The sequence below is a fragment of the Budorcas taxicolor genome, chromosome 13 (genome assembly GCF_023091745.1).
Source record: "Budorcas taxicolor isolate Tak-1 chromosome 13, Takin1.1, whole genome shotgun sequence".
NCBI lineage: Eukaryota > Metazoa > Chordata > Mammalia > Artiodactyla > Bovidae > Budorcas > Budorcas taxicolor.
In genome coordinates this window covers 72,522,813-72,540,298 of record NC_068922.1, presented here as the reverse complement: position 1 = coordinate 72,540,298, position 17,486 = coordinate 72,522,813, and the positions used below count along the sequence as shown (strand labels likewise).

Below are 17,486 nucleotides of genomic sequence, written 5' to 3'. Positions count from 1 at the left end.
GTGCAAACATGTGCATGGCTGTTGCATAGTGGAGGACAACCATTATTAGCATTATTAGGCTTGATGTTGGAAGTTCGCAATTAACAGGTTTTTTTCATCCGCTGTCAGTTACTGAGCCTCTCCTGCTAACAAGGAGATTTAGAATGTTTTACCCAGAGCCCATGGCATGCTTTAACAACCATGTCCAGTGACCTGTACATGGGTCAGGCCTTCCAAGATCTAGCTGTAGGTAGGTTAAATATACATTTTCAGCAGCCTATCTAGCTAGGTGATTATAGCTAAGGTCCTGGGGAGTGGGAGGGTCCTGTTTTGGTTCCGGTGACAACTTCACTTAAAGGCTGGGCCAGGACCAACTTTAGCCCATTCTATTGAGGAAAGCCATCTTTTCCCATACAGCCCTGATAGCTGATCTGAGGGCTGCAGACGGGAGCTTGGGTGCGGTGAGTGAGGAGAGAGGTACAGCGAACTCCGCAGAACCACTCCTCTTGTTGGAGGGAGTGGCAGCTGAAGGGAAGCCCACTCCTTCTCAGCCTGTCATGAGTCATACAAATAGACAAGATACCTAAAAACACCTACTTAGGTGACCTGCTCAAACCTTTTCGCAAAATTGAGTGTGCATGTGCGTCTCCCTGTCGAGATGGCCTACAGTTCTCCCCAGATTCTCAAAGGAGTCCACGCCTGGGAAAAAAAAACAACGAGATTCGCTGAAATAGTCCGAAAGGAGAAACTGAGGCCCAGAGACGAAAAAGCGAGTTGCCTCAAGTCAAACAACAGGGATATACTAAAGGCATTTCAGTTCCGATTCCGGTGTCACGTTCACGGTTCTGACCGTGTCGAATACCTCCTTGATTTCTCTGCAGCCCTGGAAGATCCTTGGGAGGGGAGGGCTCTCGCGGGAGCTCTGGAGATGTCGCAGCAAGTCCAATTCGGGCGTCGAGGGGACTCTCGCCAATCGCTCAGACGGGGTCCATTGCCGTGAAGATTCCCCCATCATGGCCTCACCCCGAGGAATCCCGCAGCCTTGTCAATTCCAGGTACAGCACCAAACACCAGGAGACCCGCAGAAGTGGAGGCGGCTGGCTGGTGAAGCACGCCCACTCACTCACCTGACCAAGGAGAAGAAGCGGGCAAGCCCCAAAATCCCATCCCCGGCGAACCCTTCGCGGAGGGAGGAGCCAGTGAAGAGAATAACAGGAAATGACGTCAGGCGCACGTGTTTCGCGAGGGGCTGGAGCCAGGCTTTTGAGACGCGCGGCCACGGCCTCGCGCCTGCGCAGCCGCTGCCCTCCCGCGTCGCCAAGTCCTCAAGATGGGAGGAGAATGAGAAGGGGGCGGGGCGCGTGCCTGGGTGACGCAGGCGCAGTGCGACTTCGGAGGCGCTGGTCGTCCCTCCGCGGGTTTGGATCCGGGTCAGTCAGGCGCTGTGATCGTGGAGAGCCGTTCTAAACTGACCGAACTGGCTTACCGGAGCGTCCCTGCTGTGAGCAGGTGAGTACCCTGACGTGACGCGGACGCGCCGCGTCACCGCGTCTGGGCCTCCTGGCCCGGCCTGGCCACCGGCGGCTTCCTCTGGCCCTCCCGCCTCACGTCGAGCCGCGTCGCCCGCCGGCGCTGGCCGCCTGGGCCGGGCCGTCCGGGCCGGGCCTGCGCCTTTCCGCGCCCCCTCGGCCACTGCGGCCTGGCCCTGCCAGAGGCTCTTCTCTCTCGCCCCTTCCCGCCTCCGCGGCCCCCGCGCCGTGCCTCCGCCCTCTCCCTCCCGTCCGCAGCTTCCCCTTTTCGTCCTCCTCGGCCGCCCTTTGCCCCTTCCCGCCCTTTCCCGCTGGTTCTCGAGCCCCAGTCTCGTTGGCTGCCTCTTCGGCTCTGTTCCCGCCTCCTTCTGGATCCCTCACTCCTTTGGCCCGACGCAGGCCTCTCATCCTGGCCGGGGGAGTATTCTTAAGGGGAAACTTTGCAGCGGGAGAGCCCGGGCGGATTCGGGCGCCGGACACATCCCCACTTCCCGAACCCCCCCAGGCCCTGAGCTTTCCCCACCCGATCGTGTTTAACCACGACCGACCCAGTTTCTGCGTGAAAAGAATTAACATTGTGTTGTATCTGGCACCGAGGGTGTAGAAGTTGAGTGGGTAGAGAGACGTGAACGTGTTTTGTCTCCGGGGCCGATTGTTGCAACTTCGTCTTGTTTGCGTCCTCCAGAGTTGCTGGACAGGATTTTCTTTTCCCGGACTCCATGCTTCCTGCTGGGCTGGGAAATTTTCTAAAAGCTTTATTTAACATTGTGATGACACGCTTACGCGCGGATCCTTTATTGATCGTTCTCAGGTCTTTTCAGGGTCCGGGAAATTTGGACCTAGGCTTGTGGTTGTTAAGTGGGCTTGGTTAAAATTGCAAGATATAAATAATATTGTGAGACTTACTCTTCGTTTAAAGTCAGAGAAAAGTCAGGAATTTGCCCTTTTGATGGAGGACCTTAGAAGAATTTTGTGGTTTTGTTTTGTTTTGTTTTGTTTTTTGAAAGGTTAAGGGAAACTCCAGATCCCCGTGTGATTTGACTCAAAGTAACTTTAAAAGTTTGACCTTTGCGAGGATTGTTCAATTTCAAGAAGATAGTGCAGTAAGAATCGGCAAGAACGTCTCCCACAAACTTAATGAAGATAAATCAAGTGTCAGATCCCCGGAGTTGGTTGTGCAGCTCTTGATTTGAGTGAATGGGAAGAGGGAGGAGCATGGTAAAGCCTTATAAAGTTACAAACACGCTACTATTTAGCTGTTAAGGTCATACCTGAGATTCACCTTTGCTCTGGGTTAATTTAACTGAGGGAAAAGATGAGTAATCAAAATGCTCGAAGTCTGAAAATAGTTTAGATGGAACTTTATTCCTAGAGTTTTAGTTGGTAGCCAGTCTTATTCTGGTCTGTTTTGGTTTGTAAATGATGGATCTTTTAGTGTGTCAGTAAGAATGTTAGTGGAGTTTGTATTAACATCTGGAGGTCATTTACAGTATGTTAAATTAGCCCTGTATAATTAAAAGTTCTATTTATCTGAGTGCAAAACATCTTAGCACAGTGTTAGGGTAGGAATGGGGTTCATAGACTGGGTTCACACTTATATGCCTAAGCATCCAGACTAGTGCTAAAAGCACATTGTAGGGATTCTGTCAATATTTGTGTAAGGAATGGATTTCTGCCTGTAGAATTCAGCAGTGCATATGTAGATGTGATGTGTGCTGATTTCTAGAGAGGCGGGAAGAGAGATTGTGTGGGGTCCAGAGGAGTGGGGAGACTGGCTCAGATGATGTTCCTCTGTGAGGGCCAGCGTTTGACTGGTCATTAAGTAATTGAGGAAAACTAATAAAAACTTTATTTTAGTTCTGCCAGCAGGAGGAATTTGTTTACAGCCTACGGATAGCACCGTTTTAGATGCTGTGGAGCTTCAAAAATAAGAGAATATCTGATCTTTGGTCACCCCTCTCCCCAGGTATAAATATACATATATATATATGATATCTGGGAGAGGATCCTCCTGTAAATCTAGAACTGAATTAGTAGCTGGTGAAATACGGAATTGATACCGTTTCTTCACAGTGACGTACTCGTTAAATAAACCAGCAAAATATATGTGGGGAGTGTATTTCAATATTTTGTTTTAAGAAGTTGAGGTGAAAACTGGATAAATTCTTTTGAGACTGTTTTCAGTGTTCTCAGAGAAGTCTGCCTAAAATACCTTCTACACATAAATAAAACTATTGATTCCTTGCTTCCTAATTCTGTCTCTGGTACTGCGTAGTTACATTATCAAACATATTATGACACTCTGACCTTTAGAATATTAGAGGTCTCACAATAACATCAAACCCACCCCTGAGAAATGAGCAGATATAGAATCAAAGAGGCTCCAAGGATCCAGGCACTGTTCACTGGGAGAGTGCCCAAGGCGGGGTGGGGGTGGGGGGTGGGGTAGCGGGGTAGAAATAGAGAAGGTGAAGTGAATGCTTTAAAAATTCCTCATTTTATTATTTTTTTGTTTTACTTTTTTCTTTCTGATTTCCAGTAATACGTTTATAGAAACTTTTTTCATTCTGGATTTGGTATCAGGAAATTTTTTACCCTAAAAGTAAAAAAAATGGAGCGATTAGAGTCACTGAATTGATTAACTTCTCTATTGTATCTCTTGTTGTTTTGGTTGGTCTGCCCCCCCCCCCTTTTGGTTTAAATATAAAAATCAGGGTAGGGGAAATGGAGAACTTTGGTTAATCAAGCTAGTTGATTAGGTAGAGATCATTTAAAGGTGTATCTGTAGAACAATTTCAGGTTTTTCCTTTACTTCCTCTTTAGCTACATTTAAGATTTTGAGTTACAAGTATAGTTCATCTATCTTTGTGAGAAAGTATTAGAAGCTAAAGAAAGCAAAGGTGTCAACCTTATAGATAGTGTGTGGAGTAGTCAGTATCATTGAAACATGTTTGTAATCCTGCCTTGACAGTGGTAACAGCGTGATATCTATCTGTGTGATTATTAATACGAGTATAAATATTGATATCTGCGTCAGGATTGCTTTAGAGAAACACTGTCATGTGTCATGTAGTTGTTATTATCTGAAATATTTAGCATTAGATGAGACAAATACCCAACAGCGGGTTTTTTTGTTGTTTAAAAATTTTTGCTGAAGTATATATAGTTGATTTACAATATTAGTTTCAAGTACACAGGAAAGTGAATGTTTGCATATACATATATACACTTTTTAAGAGTAGCGTTTTAAAGATCAGAGTCTTGGAGGCTAAGCTTTTCCCTTTTATTTCCAATGCAATGATCATTTTTTCTGTAGGTTTCTAGACTTCTACAACTGGAGGGATTTCCCTTCCTGTCAAAAAGTATACTGAAACACAGATTTTAGGTAATGTGATCTAATTTCCAAAACTGTGAAACAGGATGTTGGGATCAAGTATTTGGACGGTTTAAATACCATCATAATAAAAACATGTTTTCTGTATAATTTCATTTGTCTCCTCTTAAGAAATAATACCTGCGGTTTCCTAATCATTGAAACTTCCTTTTAGAAATAGAAATTTGCACTTTATCCCACTAAGAAGCAATGGTAGGATCAGGAATACAGATTTTAACCTGTTTTCACTTTGCTCATTTAATTTTTCTTCTTTTTTTTTTTAGTATTAACCGGAACATCCATAGTAGTGTAAAAAGTTTCACAATGAAATCGGAAGCCAAGGATGGAGAGGAGGAGAGTCTACAAACTGCTTTCAAGAAACTAAGAGTGGATGCATCAGGGTAATTAAATATGAAGTATATTATTGGGGAATTGTTTACTAGATGTAAGTAGACATTTCCTCAAGGGAGCTCTTTCTATTCTAAAGTTTCTTTTTATTTGTAGGAAGTATAAATGTTAATAGTGTGATATTTTACCAAATTCTGTATAACATTGTTATAAAAGAAGCTCTTCTGTTAAATTTTGAGAAGTAGCTGCTCATTTGTATTCCAAGGTTGGGAATTAACTTTGGTAGAGTACCGCTTTCCCTGTCCCCTGCCTCTTTTTAATCACACATTAGCAGTCAGTGTCCCATCAGAGAATTCCTCCTACACCTCTAGGGAATCACAGTATTTTTCACTGAAAGTGAGTTGGTTCAATAGGAATCTCTGCAGACATTGTGAATTTCATGGGCTCTGATCGCTGAGCCTATCACTATGGAAACCTCTATTCATTAGGGTTCTGTCACTGAGATCAATAGTCTTGGACCCTTTGGCCAAACTAATTAGAGCACCTGCAGACCAGCTGCTGTCTGAATGTTAATATTTCACCCTTTGCAAAATGTTCTATGCAGGACTCTTTTCATCCCCATTCTTTGCCTCAGGCCAGAAGATAATCTTAAATTTTAATGGATATAACAATATTTCATTTCATGAACGGAAACCCAACACTCAGCAAGGAGCAATAATGACTGTTAAAATTTTTCACTCATTTTACTGTGCCCTCAATACTGACTGAAGTACTTTGTACATACCATCTAATCCTCACTACCAACTCAGAATATAGACAGCACAGAGTCTACTATATAGTTTACCGAGGAGCTACAGATGAATTGTCTTGTAAAAGGTCACATTGGTTAGACGTGGTAGAGCCGGAATCTGAACCCAGATAATTTTTCCCCAGAACCTCTGCTCTTAACCATTCCTTTTTATGGTACCTTGAAGACAACATGAAGAAACACATTTAGTACCTGGTGCATAGTAAAATTAAATAGATGTTAGTTGTTACAGCTGCCTGCCTATTGCTAATACTGTTTTTGGCCTACCAAATGAGAAAATTTATACTCATAGATTTGCACAGTAGCTGTTACAGGTGCTGACATTGTTTCCATGATACAGCAAATAAGTATCTTCTCCTAGTGATTTTGCCAATATGGTCATCTTGCCATTAGAATTGATTAGTACTTGCTATTTTGGGAAGCAGAAACAAAGCAGAGAAACACATAGTTCCAGACTCTAGTCATAGTGTAATTTTCTGTGATTTCTGGTATAGACATGCAATTTTTTAATCAGGAAAATACTTACAAATGCACGGGTATATGTAAATCCCTTAGTGTATAAATTTACTTAACTCTTGATACACAGACTTCTTTCCTGGTATTTTTGTTGGAACTTAAAATTAAGCTATTTCTGTGCCCCTAAAAATTACTTGGAACATAAAATCTTTCAAAATACTCTACAGTTTATGGTCCGGTATTATGTATTTGTAGCTTGCAGTCTACTGTGTGTAAAATTGTAAAGAGACGGAGCAGTGGAGAACATTTCAGAAAACCAAGTAAGAGTACAGGAGTGAGTCATTACTGTGACTAAGCAGGATAAGACTTGTGTAGTGTATCATACAATTCTAGGTGGTGGTTTCGAATCGTTGCTGATTTACAAATGGAACATGTGAGGTAGTGACTCATAAACTAACCAAGCCTTGCCAAGGAATTTAGCATGATCCTGTTGAACGGGTTTTGGTTCCTAATGGTATTTGTTTTATCAGGACAGACTATATATTTAATTGCAAAACATGATAGTTCTTTTTTTCAGACTATATATGTATATAGCATAATACATGCTTATTTATAAATCATAAAATGGATACAAAAGTAAAAATCACAACTTACCATTACCATTGTTAGTATCTAAATCATCTGTAATATCACTGTTTTTACACAGTTGAAATCATAATATATGTACAGGTATTCATCCATGCTGTTTTCCCTTAATATTATAAGCATTCTCCCATGTCATTAAAAGTTCTTTGTACACTTAATTTTTAATAAATTCCTAATATCCCATTGTGTACCGAACAACACTAATTTTATACAGTATGGTATTTTCTGTTATTCGACATTTAGTTATTGCCAGCTTTTAAGTTATATTTCAGTGAGTGGGCATCTTGTCACTTACTAGACTGTCTCTTTCTATAGGTTAGTACAGTGCTGCAGCGTGTATAGTAGGAGCCCTGTGTACGTGCGTGTGTGTATATTGAAAAGGTCCAGAAGAATTTGATGTTAAATGTGAATGTTGACCTCTGGATTGTGAAATTAGAGTTGATTCTTTTCTCTTCTAAATTTTTTCATCTTCTTTACTGAGAACCCACGTTACTTGTGTAGTTTTAAACTGCAGAGATTTAACTGAGTAATATTTCAGGTTTATTGGTTGTAAAAATCAGAATATTTTGTGTAAGTTATATACTATTTGAAAAAGGATTCATTTAGCTTGAGTCTCCCAAAGTTAGATTGAGTCTCCTGAAGTTCATCCTCCTGCACTTGGTTTCCACAGTTCTGGTTTGCCCACATAAAATAAGTGCTCAGTGCCATTAGCACTCTCCCTGGACATAAGGCCTGATCTGCCCCAGATAAACAGTCTATTTTTATCACACTGCTGGTTATACTTAAGAATCATTCTTTAGCTTACGTTTTGGAACTGTGAGCTCTTAGGGATCCTCCAAGTTTGGTTTTGGAGGACAGTTTACAGTAAAAGCTGAGCAATTCTTGAGAAAAGCAAACTGAAAAGGCAATAAAGGTATTGACACAAGTTGCATTTGGGTTGGTGAGAGCAGTGTGTTCTTGCATGGTTTTCTAAGCAGGAAACTCGAAACTCTGTTCTTGTCTTCAGGTCCATAGTATCTCTGTCTGTTGGAGAAGGCACAAGTGTCAGAGCGTCAGTCAGAGCAGCAGCAGAGGATACCAAACCTAAGACCGCATGTGCATCTAAAGACAGTTGGCATGGGTAAGAACTTCTCACTGCAGGTGGTTTTTATCCCAACACCTCAACGTATTACTGGATTTTCTTTCCTGAGAATTCAAAAGAGAATGTCTAATGATACAGAGCCCAGGACGCACCAGTGAAAGAGGAGCCTTTCTTGTGAATTTGCTGAGACTTGCTGTCTGGCCTGGTTCGTTGTCAGTTTTTATGAATGTTCTATGTGTGTTTGAGAAGAATGGCTCTCCTCTGATCATTCTTAGGTTTTATAAATGTCCATTAAAGTAAGCTTTTAAATGTCTTATTTATAGGATCTTTTTTCAAATAATTTTGTTGTTGTTAGCTTGGGCTATTAATAATTGAGGGGTTTGTTGAAGTCTCCCCCAGTGGAGTACATTTGTTTATTTTCTCTGTAAGTTCTATATTTTTGCTTTATCGTTTTGAAGCTGTTTTGTTTATAGTCTAGGTTCATGCCAGTTTAGAATGTTTTCTTCCTGATAAATTGAGACTTTTGCTGTATTTAGTGACCTTCTTAATCCCCTATAATGGCTTTGTCATAAAGTCTGTTTTGTCTGGAATTAATAAAACTAATACAGTTGTCTTTTAGTATTTGCCTAGTGTATCTTTTTCTATTATATTTTCAACTATTTTGTGTTTCAGAATTTTTGGTGTGTCTGATATAAATATGTATGGCTTATTTCATTTTACTCAGTCAGTCTTTTTTTTAAACTTACATTTATTTTGATTATTGATATATTTGGATTTGTTCTGCTTTTTCATGCTGTTTGTCCTGCTTTTCCTTTTTTATTTCTTTCATTCCCACCTTCCCTTTCCTCCCCATTTAAAAAATTGTTTGGAATATGTTTGTTTTTCTCCATACCAGTTTTCCTTTCATTGGTTTGGAAATTCCATACCTTGTTTCTCTTCGCCTTCCTCCTCAGAACTGGTTTGCTCCAATCTCCTTCCACGATGTGATGGCCCGTCCTTCAGTTCTGTCACTTATTTTTTGTCTTACCAGTTCAGTTTTATTGACCCTACGTCATTTTATGTAAATTAGAGGGTATGTGTTTAGATTCGTCTCATGTATGCTTTCTTTACTCTCACCATTGTAGCATCAGAGCTTCCATCTAGGGTCACTCTCTTCCTAAAGAAGTCTGTTATGTGGTTTAAAAGCGGGGGGTGGTGGGGGGAGGCTCTCTGTTAGTTGTCCATATAGAATGTTTCTCTGAAAATGTCTTTATTTCATCCTTTTTCTTGAAAGGTATACCTGATTTAGTAGACCTGAAATCATGGTCCTAGTTAACAGTTATTTTCTTTTAGCACTTGAAGGTATTGTCTTCTGGCTTCCATGTTGTTGAAAAGCCTACTTTCAGACTTAATTTTTCTTCTTTCGGCAATAATCCATCTAGTCTCTAGCTGCTTTTAAGATGTTCCTGTTGTTTTTGGTATTCTCCAAGTAGTTGTCCTGCTTGTTTGCTGGTTTGTAGATTCTCTGTATCAATTCAGAAAATTGCTCGGCCATTATCTCTTTGAAATTTGCTTGGCAATTTTGAACCTTTTTCTCTTCGCACAATTCTTATTAAAGAGTTTTTATAAAAATTACATACTGTGCCTGATAATTCCCACTATCTGAAAACTTGAGAGTGTCTAAATCTATTTTTCAGCTGTTTCCAGTGATAGAAATGAATTCTTAATCTGTCATTCTGTTGAACGAGTGACTATTTATAGCATTAGCACCCCCCGCGGTGATACTGAAACTGCCTTGTTCAGAGCATGGAGCCCAGCATTGAGGTTTTTCTAAGTTGTCTGTGCAGGGTGCTTCCCCAAACCACTGGTCAGAAGTTCCTAAGCCAACAGTTGGGACAGGGCGGACAGGTCTACTGCACCAAATGTTTGGTCTGAGAAACATGACTTAAAACAACCTTTAACCTCTCCTGTAGTAAGGCGGTGTTGGAGTTTTTGAGATGCACAGACTCAGGCAGCTTGACAGTGGAGGTGGGCACACGTCTTTGGGGAGAACTTACTTCCACTCATTCACCAGAGAGGTGGCAATTTCCCAACCATTTTAAAAGATCTCTTTAGAAGAACTCTGTATCCCAACATCCTCTTGTGTGTTTTTTCCTCTTAGGTCTACAAGGAAATCTTCACGAGGAGCAGTGAGAACCCAGCGTCGCCGCCGTTCCAAGTCTCCTGTCCTTCATCCTCCAAAGTTCATACATTGCAGTACAATAGCTTCTTCCAGCAGCCAGCTCAAGCACAAAAGCCAGACTGACTCCCCTGATGGCAGCAGTGGGCTGGGAATTTCAACCCCTAAAGAGTTCAATGCAGGAGAATGCTCATCTTCTCTCGATACTAATCACACAGGGGCGGTTGCTGAGCCTTTGAGAACTTCGGTTCCAAGGCTCCCATCAGAGAGTAAGGAGGAAGATTCCTCTGATGCTCCCCAAGTCTCCCAAGCAAGTCTCCAGGCCAGTGATCTCTCTGACTTTCAATCGGTCTCCAAGCTAAACCTGGGCAAGCCATGTGCATGCATAGGCAAGGAGTGCCAGTGTAAGAGGTGGCATGACATGGAGGTATATTCCTTTTCAGGCCTGCAGAATGTCCCTCCCTTGGCCCCAGAACGAAGATCCACACTTGAGGACTACTCTCAGTCGCTTCACACGAGAACTCTGTCTGGCTCTCCCCGTTCCTGTTCTGAGCAGGCTCGCGTCTACGTGGATGACGTGACCATTGAGGACCTGTCGGGCTACATGGAATATTACTTGTATATCCCCAAGAAAATGTCCCACATGGCAGAAATGATGTACACCTGAGAGCAAGAAGCTCCTTGCTATGCTTTAACCAATGAAGGGTTGTCAGAGAGTTAGTTAACAGCAGACCTTGCAGCTACTTTGTGTGAGAAGACATCTCCTTCTGCTCACTGTGCTTGCAATAAAAACTTTTCTTGGCATCTCAGTCAGTTAATGTTCGTTCTTTAAACTTAACTTTCTGAGTTCTTACATACCCACCAAGGTGAGCAGATCATTTAGAAATGTCCCTGGGGGATGAACAAATGGTCATTGCTTGACTGGTAGGAGCGGGTTTATGGTGAAAGCCTTTGAAAAAACTGCATTTTTCAGATGTGTGTTAAGATTTGGGTGCCAAGGAAGATGAAATGTGGTTTTATAACTGGACCGAACGTTTGTCATGCTGTAGTTGCCAGCCCAGCGGTATTGGAAGTTACATGACAGGTTTAAACCATCTCTGATTTACGTAAGATTTATTGTGTCTTTAAAGGTTTGCTATGTTACTGTTAAGCCAGAGATCTAAGGTTTAGATTCAATATAAATAAACTGGCTGGCCTGCCCTGTATTGTTTGAGAGAATCATTAACCATCACCAAGCAAACCCCTGCTGGTGCTCTTCGCCTGAGACACGTCACATAAGGTTTCTTACGTGAGAAGCAGCTTGGAGTGGGCTGCTTCGTTGCGGGAAAGGGGTGTGATGTTGGACACTGCCGTGTATCTGCTCCATCTCTGGCATTCTGGTATATATGGCATGTTCGGTCACTTGCAGTGTAGATCTCATACCTCAGTTTCAAATGTTCTGAATAGATAATATCTCTTTCTACTGCCCTCCCACCCCAGCAGGCCCCAAAGATAATTTTACCCATGCTGTGTCCTGTAATAAAGGCCAACCAGGCCACAGCTCCCTCCAAAGTTTCATACAAAAGTCTGTCCACAGTTTCCACTGGAGGAAGAACCCTCTCTTTTCCGGGTGGTTCCAAAGTGAATTTGACATGCTGCCATATAAGGCAAGAATACTGGTTTGCCATTCTCTTCTCTAATTGGATCTATCCAATGAATATAGTATTCATTGGAAGGACTGATGCTGAAGCTGAAACTCCAATACTTTGGCTACCTGATAACAAAAAACTGACTCATTGGAAAAGACCCTGATGCTGGGAAAGATCAAAGGCAGGAGGAGAGAAGGGGACAACAGGATGACATGGTTGGATGGCATCACCAACTCGATGGACATAGTTTGAGCAAGCCCCAGGAGCTGGTGATGGGACAGGGAAGCCTGGCGTGCTGCAGTCCACGGGGTCGCAAACAGTTGGAGACGACTGAGCGACTGAACTGAACTGAACCTAGGCCGCTAGCGCTTACGGTTATAAAGGCACCTATGGCCCCTCCCCCACCCACTCCCTAAGTTACATAGCTAGTGTTTTGCTTTTCCTTTTTTACTAGAAAGAAGAGCAAATTGAGCTGAACATGTTACTTGAATTAAAATAATTCCTAAGTCTGTTAAGTCTTTAAGGTTTTAGTTTGCTTTTCAAAGCAGCAGTCCAATTATTAACTCAATTCTGTATATTAACAGAACAGTCACAGGAGAAGGGTAAGTGATGCCCGCTTTTTACTCAGAGTTGTTAGGAGGAGCGTCAGAACTGAAAAGGACCAAGTTCCAATGGCTGAGTAACCTGTTGGAGAAATCCACACTTGGACAAAAGCTTGGGAACTCTGGATTTGCAGGAATGAGTTGTAAGATTTACATCTTAGTCAGAATCTTCCTTTAAACCTGAATCTTGGAAGTCCAAGATCACGCCACCAAACCCAGTTGGGCCAGCTTTAATATGTGTCCCTAATTGGAACAGTCGACCATTTGTGAGTCCAACTTGTGGGACCAATGTTTGTCAGATGCATCCTGGAAAACAGATTCAAATTGTGGTTTGAGGGATTTTTACTCTGATGTTTTGAAAAGTAGCATCCTGACGTGTAACTTCATTGAACATTCATTCAACAAATCTTCACTAAGTGCTGTCAACACAGTCATGCTATACCAGATGCTGGGAATAGGGCATCATCATATCCTTGGAGAAAATGCTATGGAGAGAGGAGGATTAGGAGACAGCAAGGGCTAGGGCAGGGGGAGGAATTGCTGTTTCATTTGTAGTCAGAGAAGTTTCTGTGAGGAGGTGGCATTTGAGCTGAGACCTGAAGATAACGAGAGTGAGCCATGTGGATATTTGGGGGAAGAGCATTCCTGGCAGCATTCCTTGAAGCAGGCGAGGTCACAGAAGCATGGGTCACGGGCAGATCCTGGAGACCCTCCTGGGCCGTTTTAAAGGCGTTGGTTTGTGAGGAGACAGGGAGCCTTTGAGGGGGTCTGGAGGACAGGAGAGACATCAGACTTGTCTTTTATAAAGAGCACTGGCTGCTCTGTAGACTAAGAGGGGAGCTAGGCAAAGGGAAAGGAAGGAGGCAGTCAGGAGGCTACTGCAGTGAATCAGACAACGGTTTCAAGTGGCTCAGACCCTTAGCAGTGCAGGAGAGGAGACCTAGAATTATTCTGAAGGTCGAGCTAAAGGGATTTGCTGATGGATATAAGGTGTGATGGATTTAAGGATATGGGCTTCTCAGGGGGTGCTCGTGGTAAAGAGTGAGTGAGTGAAAGTCGCTCAGTCATGTCCGGCTCTTTGCGACCCCCTAGTCTGTAGCCCGCCAGGCTCCTCTGTCCACGGGGGTTCTGCAGGCAAGAACACTGGAGTGGGTTGCCGTTGCCTTCTCCAGGGGGATCTTCCTAACCCAGAATCTAACTCAGGTCTCCCGCATTGCAGGCGGATCCTTTACCATCTGAGCCACCAGGGAAGTTCAGTGGTAAGAAACCCACCTGCCAGTGCAGGAGACATAAGAGACATGGGTTTGATCCCTAAGTCAGGAAGATCCCCTGGAGGAGGGCATGGCAAGCCATTCCAGTATTCTTGTCTGGAGAGTTCCATGGACAGAAGCGCCTGGCAGACTTCAGTCCATAGGGCTTCAATGAGTCAGACATGACTGAAGCAATTTAGCATGTGTGCACATAAGGTGTGAGAGAAGGATTGAAATTAAGTTTGATTCCCAAGGTTTAATACAGTGGGAGTTGGCTGGAGGAGCAAATTTGGGAGGAGACTTTGGGAGTTTGGTTTTGATATCATGTAGAGATGCTGAGTCGGTGGTTGGATATGCAACTGAAGATCAGGAGCAGGACAGGCTGGAGATCCAAAGTTAGGAGCCATCAGGGTGTGGGTGTTACTGAAAACTCTGCTGCCAAAGGAGATCACCTAGAGAGTAAATGTAGATACTCGGTAAGAGGACCAAGCTCTGTGTCATTTTCAAAGTCTAGAGCTCCGGGCAATGAGGAGGAACCTGCAGAAGACTCGTGTGGGAGCAGCCAATGAGGCAGGACAGAACCGAGAGACAAGCCTTAGGAGTAGAGTGAAAAAGCATCTCAAGACGGGAGTTGTCAGCTGCCAAATAGGAAGGAAAGATGAGGGCACGTAGTTTGTGAGGGTGCTGGGCACAGAAAGATGAGCTGAAGTGCCAGGCAGGCACTTCGGAGGTATTCAGGCTTTTTTTTTTTTTTTTGAAAGGAAGATAATCTTTGCTTCAGACAGCTCATAGGTGGGGGAAGGAGTCAGCGTGAGCGTGTCGGAAGGCATATAACCCAGCCAGGTAACTTGTCTGGGGAGGTGAGGCTTCTTTAACTAAGTCTTCGGTGCTGAGAAGGAACGTGAGCCCCGAGTAGATTTCTGTGTGCGTTCCTCTCTGTTCTGGATTTTCAGTCCCTTCCTCCCCTGCCTCACTTGGAAGCAGTCACTCTAGAGATTGAAGAGACAAGGGAAGCAAGTGACTGCACCTTCTGACCGAAGAACAACACTGTGGAGTGAGAAAAACCTGCGAAAAAGAGAGAATGGGATAGCTACCTTTAGAAGCAATTTAAAATTCGTTCCAAGTTTCAAATGTAGAACTTGGTTTTTCTAAGAAAAATTTGTTGTAATGCACATGTGGCCACAAGGGGTCTCCCTTTCCCTGAAAGTCACTGGTTTAAAGGGCGAGGCAAAGAAGTGATGGCTGGTCAGGTAAGGCCGGTACCAAATTTGGCAAAAAAATTGACCGAAACTTCTGGCTGTGCTGCACGGCCTGTGGGATCTTAGTTTCCCGACCAGGGATTGATCTCGTGCCCGCTACGTTGGAAGCGCAGCATCTTAACTACTGGACCGCCAGAGAAATCCTCACTTAAACTGTCAAGAAATCATTGTCCCTTTGCCAATAATCTAACTTATCAGTTTGAAAAGGGGAAAATCACAGGGTAATGTTGAGTAAATACACATTGGGAAGAGTAAGGAGTGCTTCAGTGTTAAGGTACTTAATATTTAAGGGGTGATTCTTCCCTTAGGCTTCCCTGGTGGTTCAGAGGTTAAAGCATCTGGCTGCAATGCGAGAAACCCAGGTTCGATCCCCAGGTCAGGAAGATCCCCTGGAGAAGGAAATGGCAACCCACTCCAGTACTCTTGCTTGGAGAATCCCATGGAGGGAGGAGCCTGGTGGGCTACAGTCCATGGGGTCACAAAGAGTCGGACATGACTGAGCGACTTCACTTTCACTTTCTTCCCTTTGGTAATAATTTTATTAAGCATGATAGTGTGAAAAGCAACTTATTTTTTTAAATTTATTTTATTTTATTCAAGTATAGCTGATTTACAACACTGTTAATTTCTGCCATACAGCGCAGTGATTCAGTTATACGTACACATGCATTCTTTTTCATATTCTTTTCCATTATGGTCCACCACAGAATATTGAATATAGTTCCCTGTGCTACAGTAGGACCTTGTTGTTTATCCAATCTATATATAATAGTTTGCATCTGCTAATCTCAAACTCCCACCACATCCTTCCCTCATCCTGCCTGCTACCTTGACAACCATGAGTTTATTCTCTATGTCCATGAGTCTGTTTCTGTTTCGTAGATAACTTTATTTTTTGTCATATTTTAGATTCCACACATAAATGATATCATATGGTATTTGTCTCTCTCTTTCTGACTTACTTCAGCTCAGTTCAGTACAGTTCAGTCGCTCAGTTGTGTCCAGCTCTTTGCGACATCGTGAATCGTAGCATGCCAGGCCTCCCTGTCCATCACCAACTCCCGGAGTTCACTCAAACTCATGTCTATCGAATCGGTGATGCCATCCAGCCATCTCATCCTCTGTCGTCCCCTTCTCCTCCTGCCCCCAATCCCTCCCAGCATCAGGGTCTTTTCCAGTGAGTCAACTCTTTGCATTAGGTGGCCAAAGTATTGGAGTTTCAGCTTTAGCATTAGTCCTTCCAATGAACACTCAGGACTGATCTCCTTTAGAAAGGACTGGTTGGATCTCCTTGCAGTCCAAGGGACTCTCAAGAGTCTTCTCCAACACCACAGTTCAAAAGCATCAATCCTTCGGCGCTCAGCTTTCCTCACAGTCCAACTCTCACATCTATACATGACTACTGGAAAAACCATAGCTTTGACTAGACGGACCTTTGTTGGCAAAGTAATGTCTCTGATTTTGAATACGCTTTCTAGGTTGGTCATAACTTTCCTTCCAAGGAGTAAGTGTCTTTTAATTTCCTGGCTGCAATCACCATCTACAGTGATTTTGGAGCCCCCCAAAATAAAGTCTGACCCTGTTTCCACTGTTTCCCCATCTATTTCCCATGAAGTGATGGGACCAGATGCCACTTACTAAGTGATAATTTCTAGGTTCATCAATGTTGCCTCAAATGACATTTCATTCTTTTTATGGCTGAGTAGTAGTCCCTCGTCGGAGAAGGCAATGGCACCCCACTCCAGTACTCTTGCCTGGAAAATCCTATGGATGGAGGAGCCTGGTTGGCCGCAGTCCATGGGGTCGCTGAGTCAGATATGACTGAGCGAGTTCACTTTCACTGTTCGCTTTCATGCATTGGAGAAGGAAATGGCACCCCACTCCGATACTCTTGCCTGGAGAATCTCAGGGACAGGGGAGCCTGGTGGGCTGCCATCTATGGGGCCACACAGAGTTGGACACGACTGCAGTGACTCAGCAGCAGCAGCAGCAGTGTTCCCTCATGCGTATGTACCTCATCTTCTTGATCCATTCACTTGTCAATGGACATTTAGGTTGTGAAAAGCAATCTATCGTGTGAGGATAATATTAATAATAGCAAACATTTATTAGGTATTTAGTGTCTTCTGAGCCATTTTACAGGCTTCCCCAGGTGGCGCTAGTGGTTAAGAACATGCTTGCCAGTGCATGTAGAGGTAACAGACCCAATGCAGACTTCCCTCGGTTGAGAAGATCCCCTGGAGGAGGACATGGCAACCCGCTCCAGTGTTCTTGCCTGGAGAATCCCATGGACAGAGGAGGCTGGTGGGCTATTGTCCATAGGGTCACAAAGAGTCAGGCATGACTGAAGTGACTTAGCATGCATGCACA

General features: G+C 43.5%; 1 protein-coding gene across 2 annotated transcripts; it reads left to right on the top strand.

The window, feature by feature from the left end:
* Positions 1–1,329: 1,329 nt before the first annotated feature.
* OSER1 (oxidative stress responsive serine rich 1) lies at positions 1,330–11,576 on the top strand. 2 transcript variants are annotated; one of them, XM_052650783.1, is made up of 4 exons: positions 1,330–1,488; positions 5,166–5,282; positions 8,145–8,258; positions 10,360–11,576. In XM_052650783.1, exons 2-4 carry the CDS (start codon positions 5,206–5,208, stop codon positions 11,042–11,044), a joined length of 876 nt encoding a protein of 291 aa, XP_052506743.1. In that variant the 5' UTR covers positions 1,330–1,488; positions 5,166–5,205; the 3' UTR covers positions 11,045–11,576. The 2 variants fall into 2 exon arrangements, with proteins under 2 accessions (XP_052506743.1, XP_052506744.1); XM_052650784.1 differs by lacking the exon at positions 1,330–1,488 and having other exon boundaries at positions 5,191–5,326.
* The last annotated feature ends 5,910 nt before the right edge of the window (positions 11,577–17,486 follow it).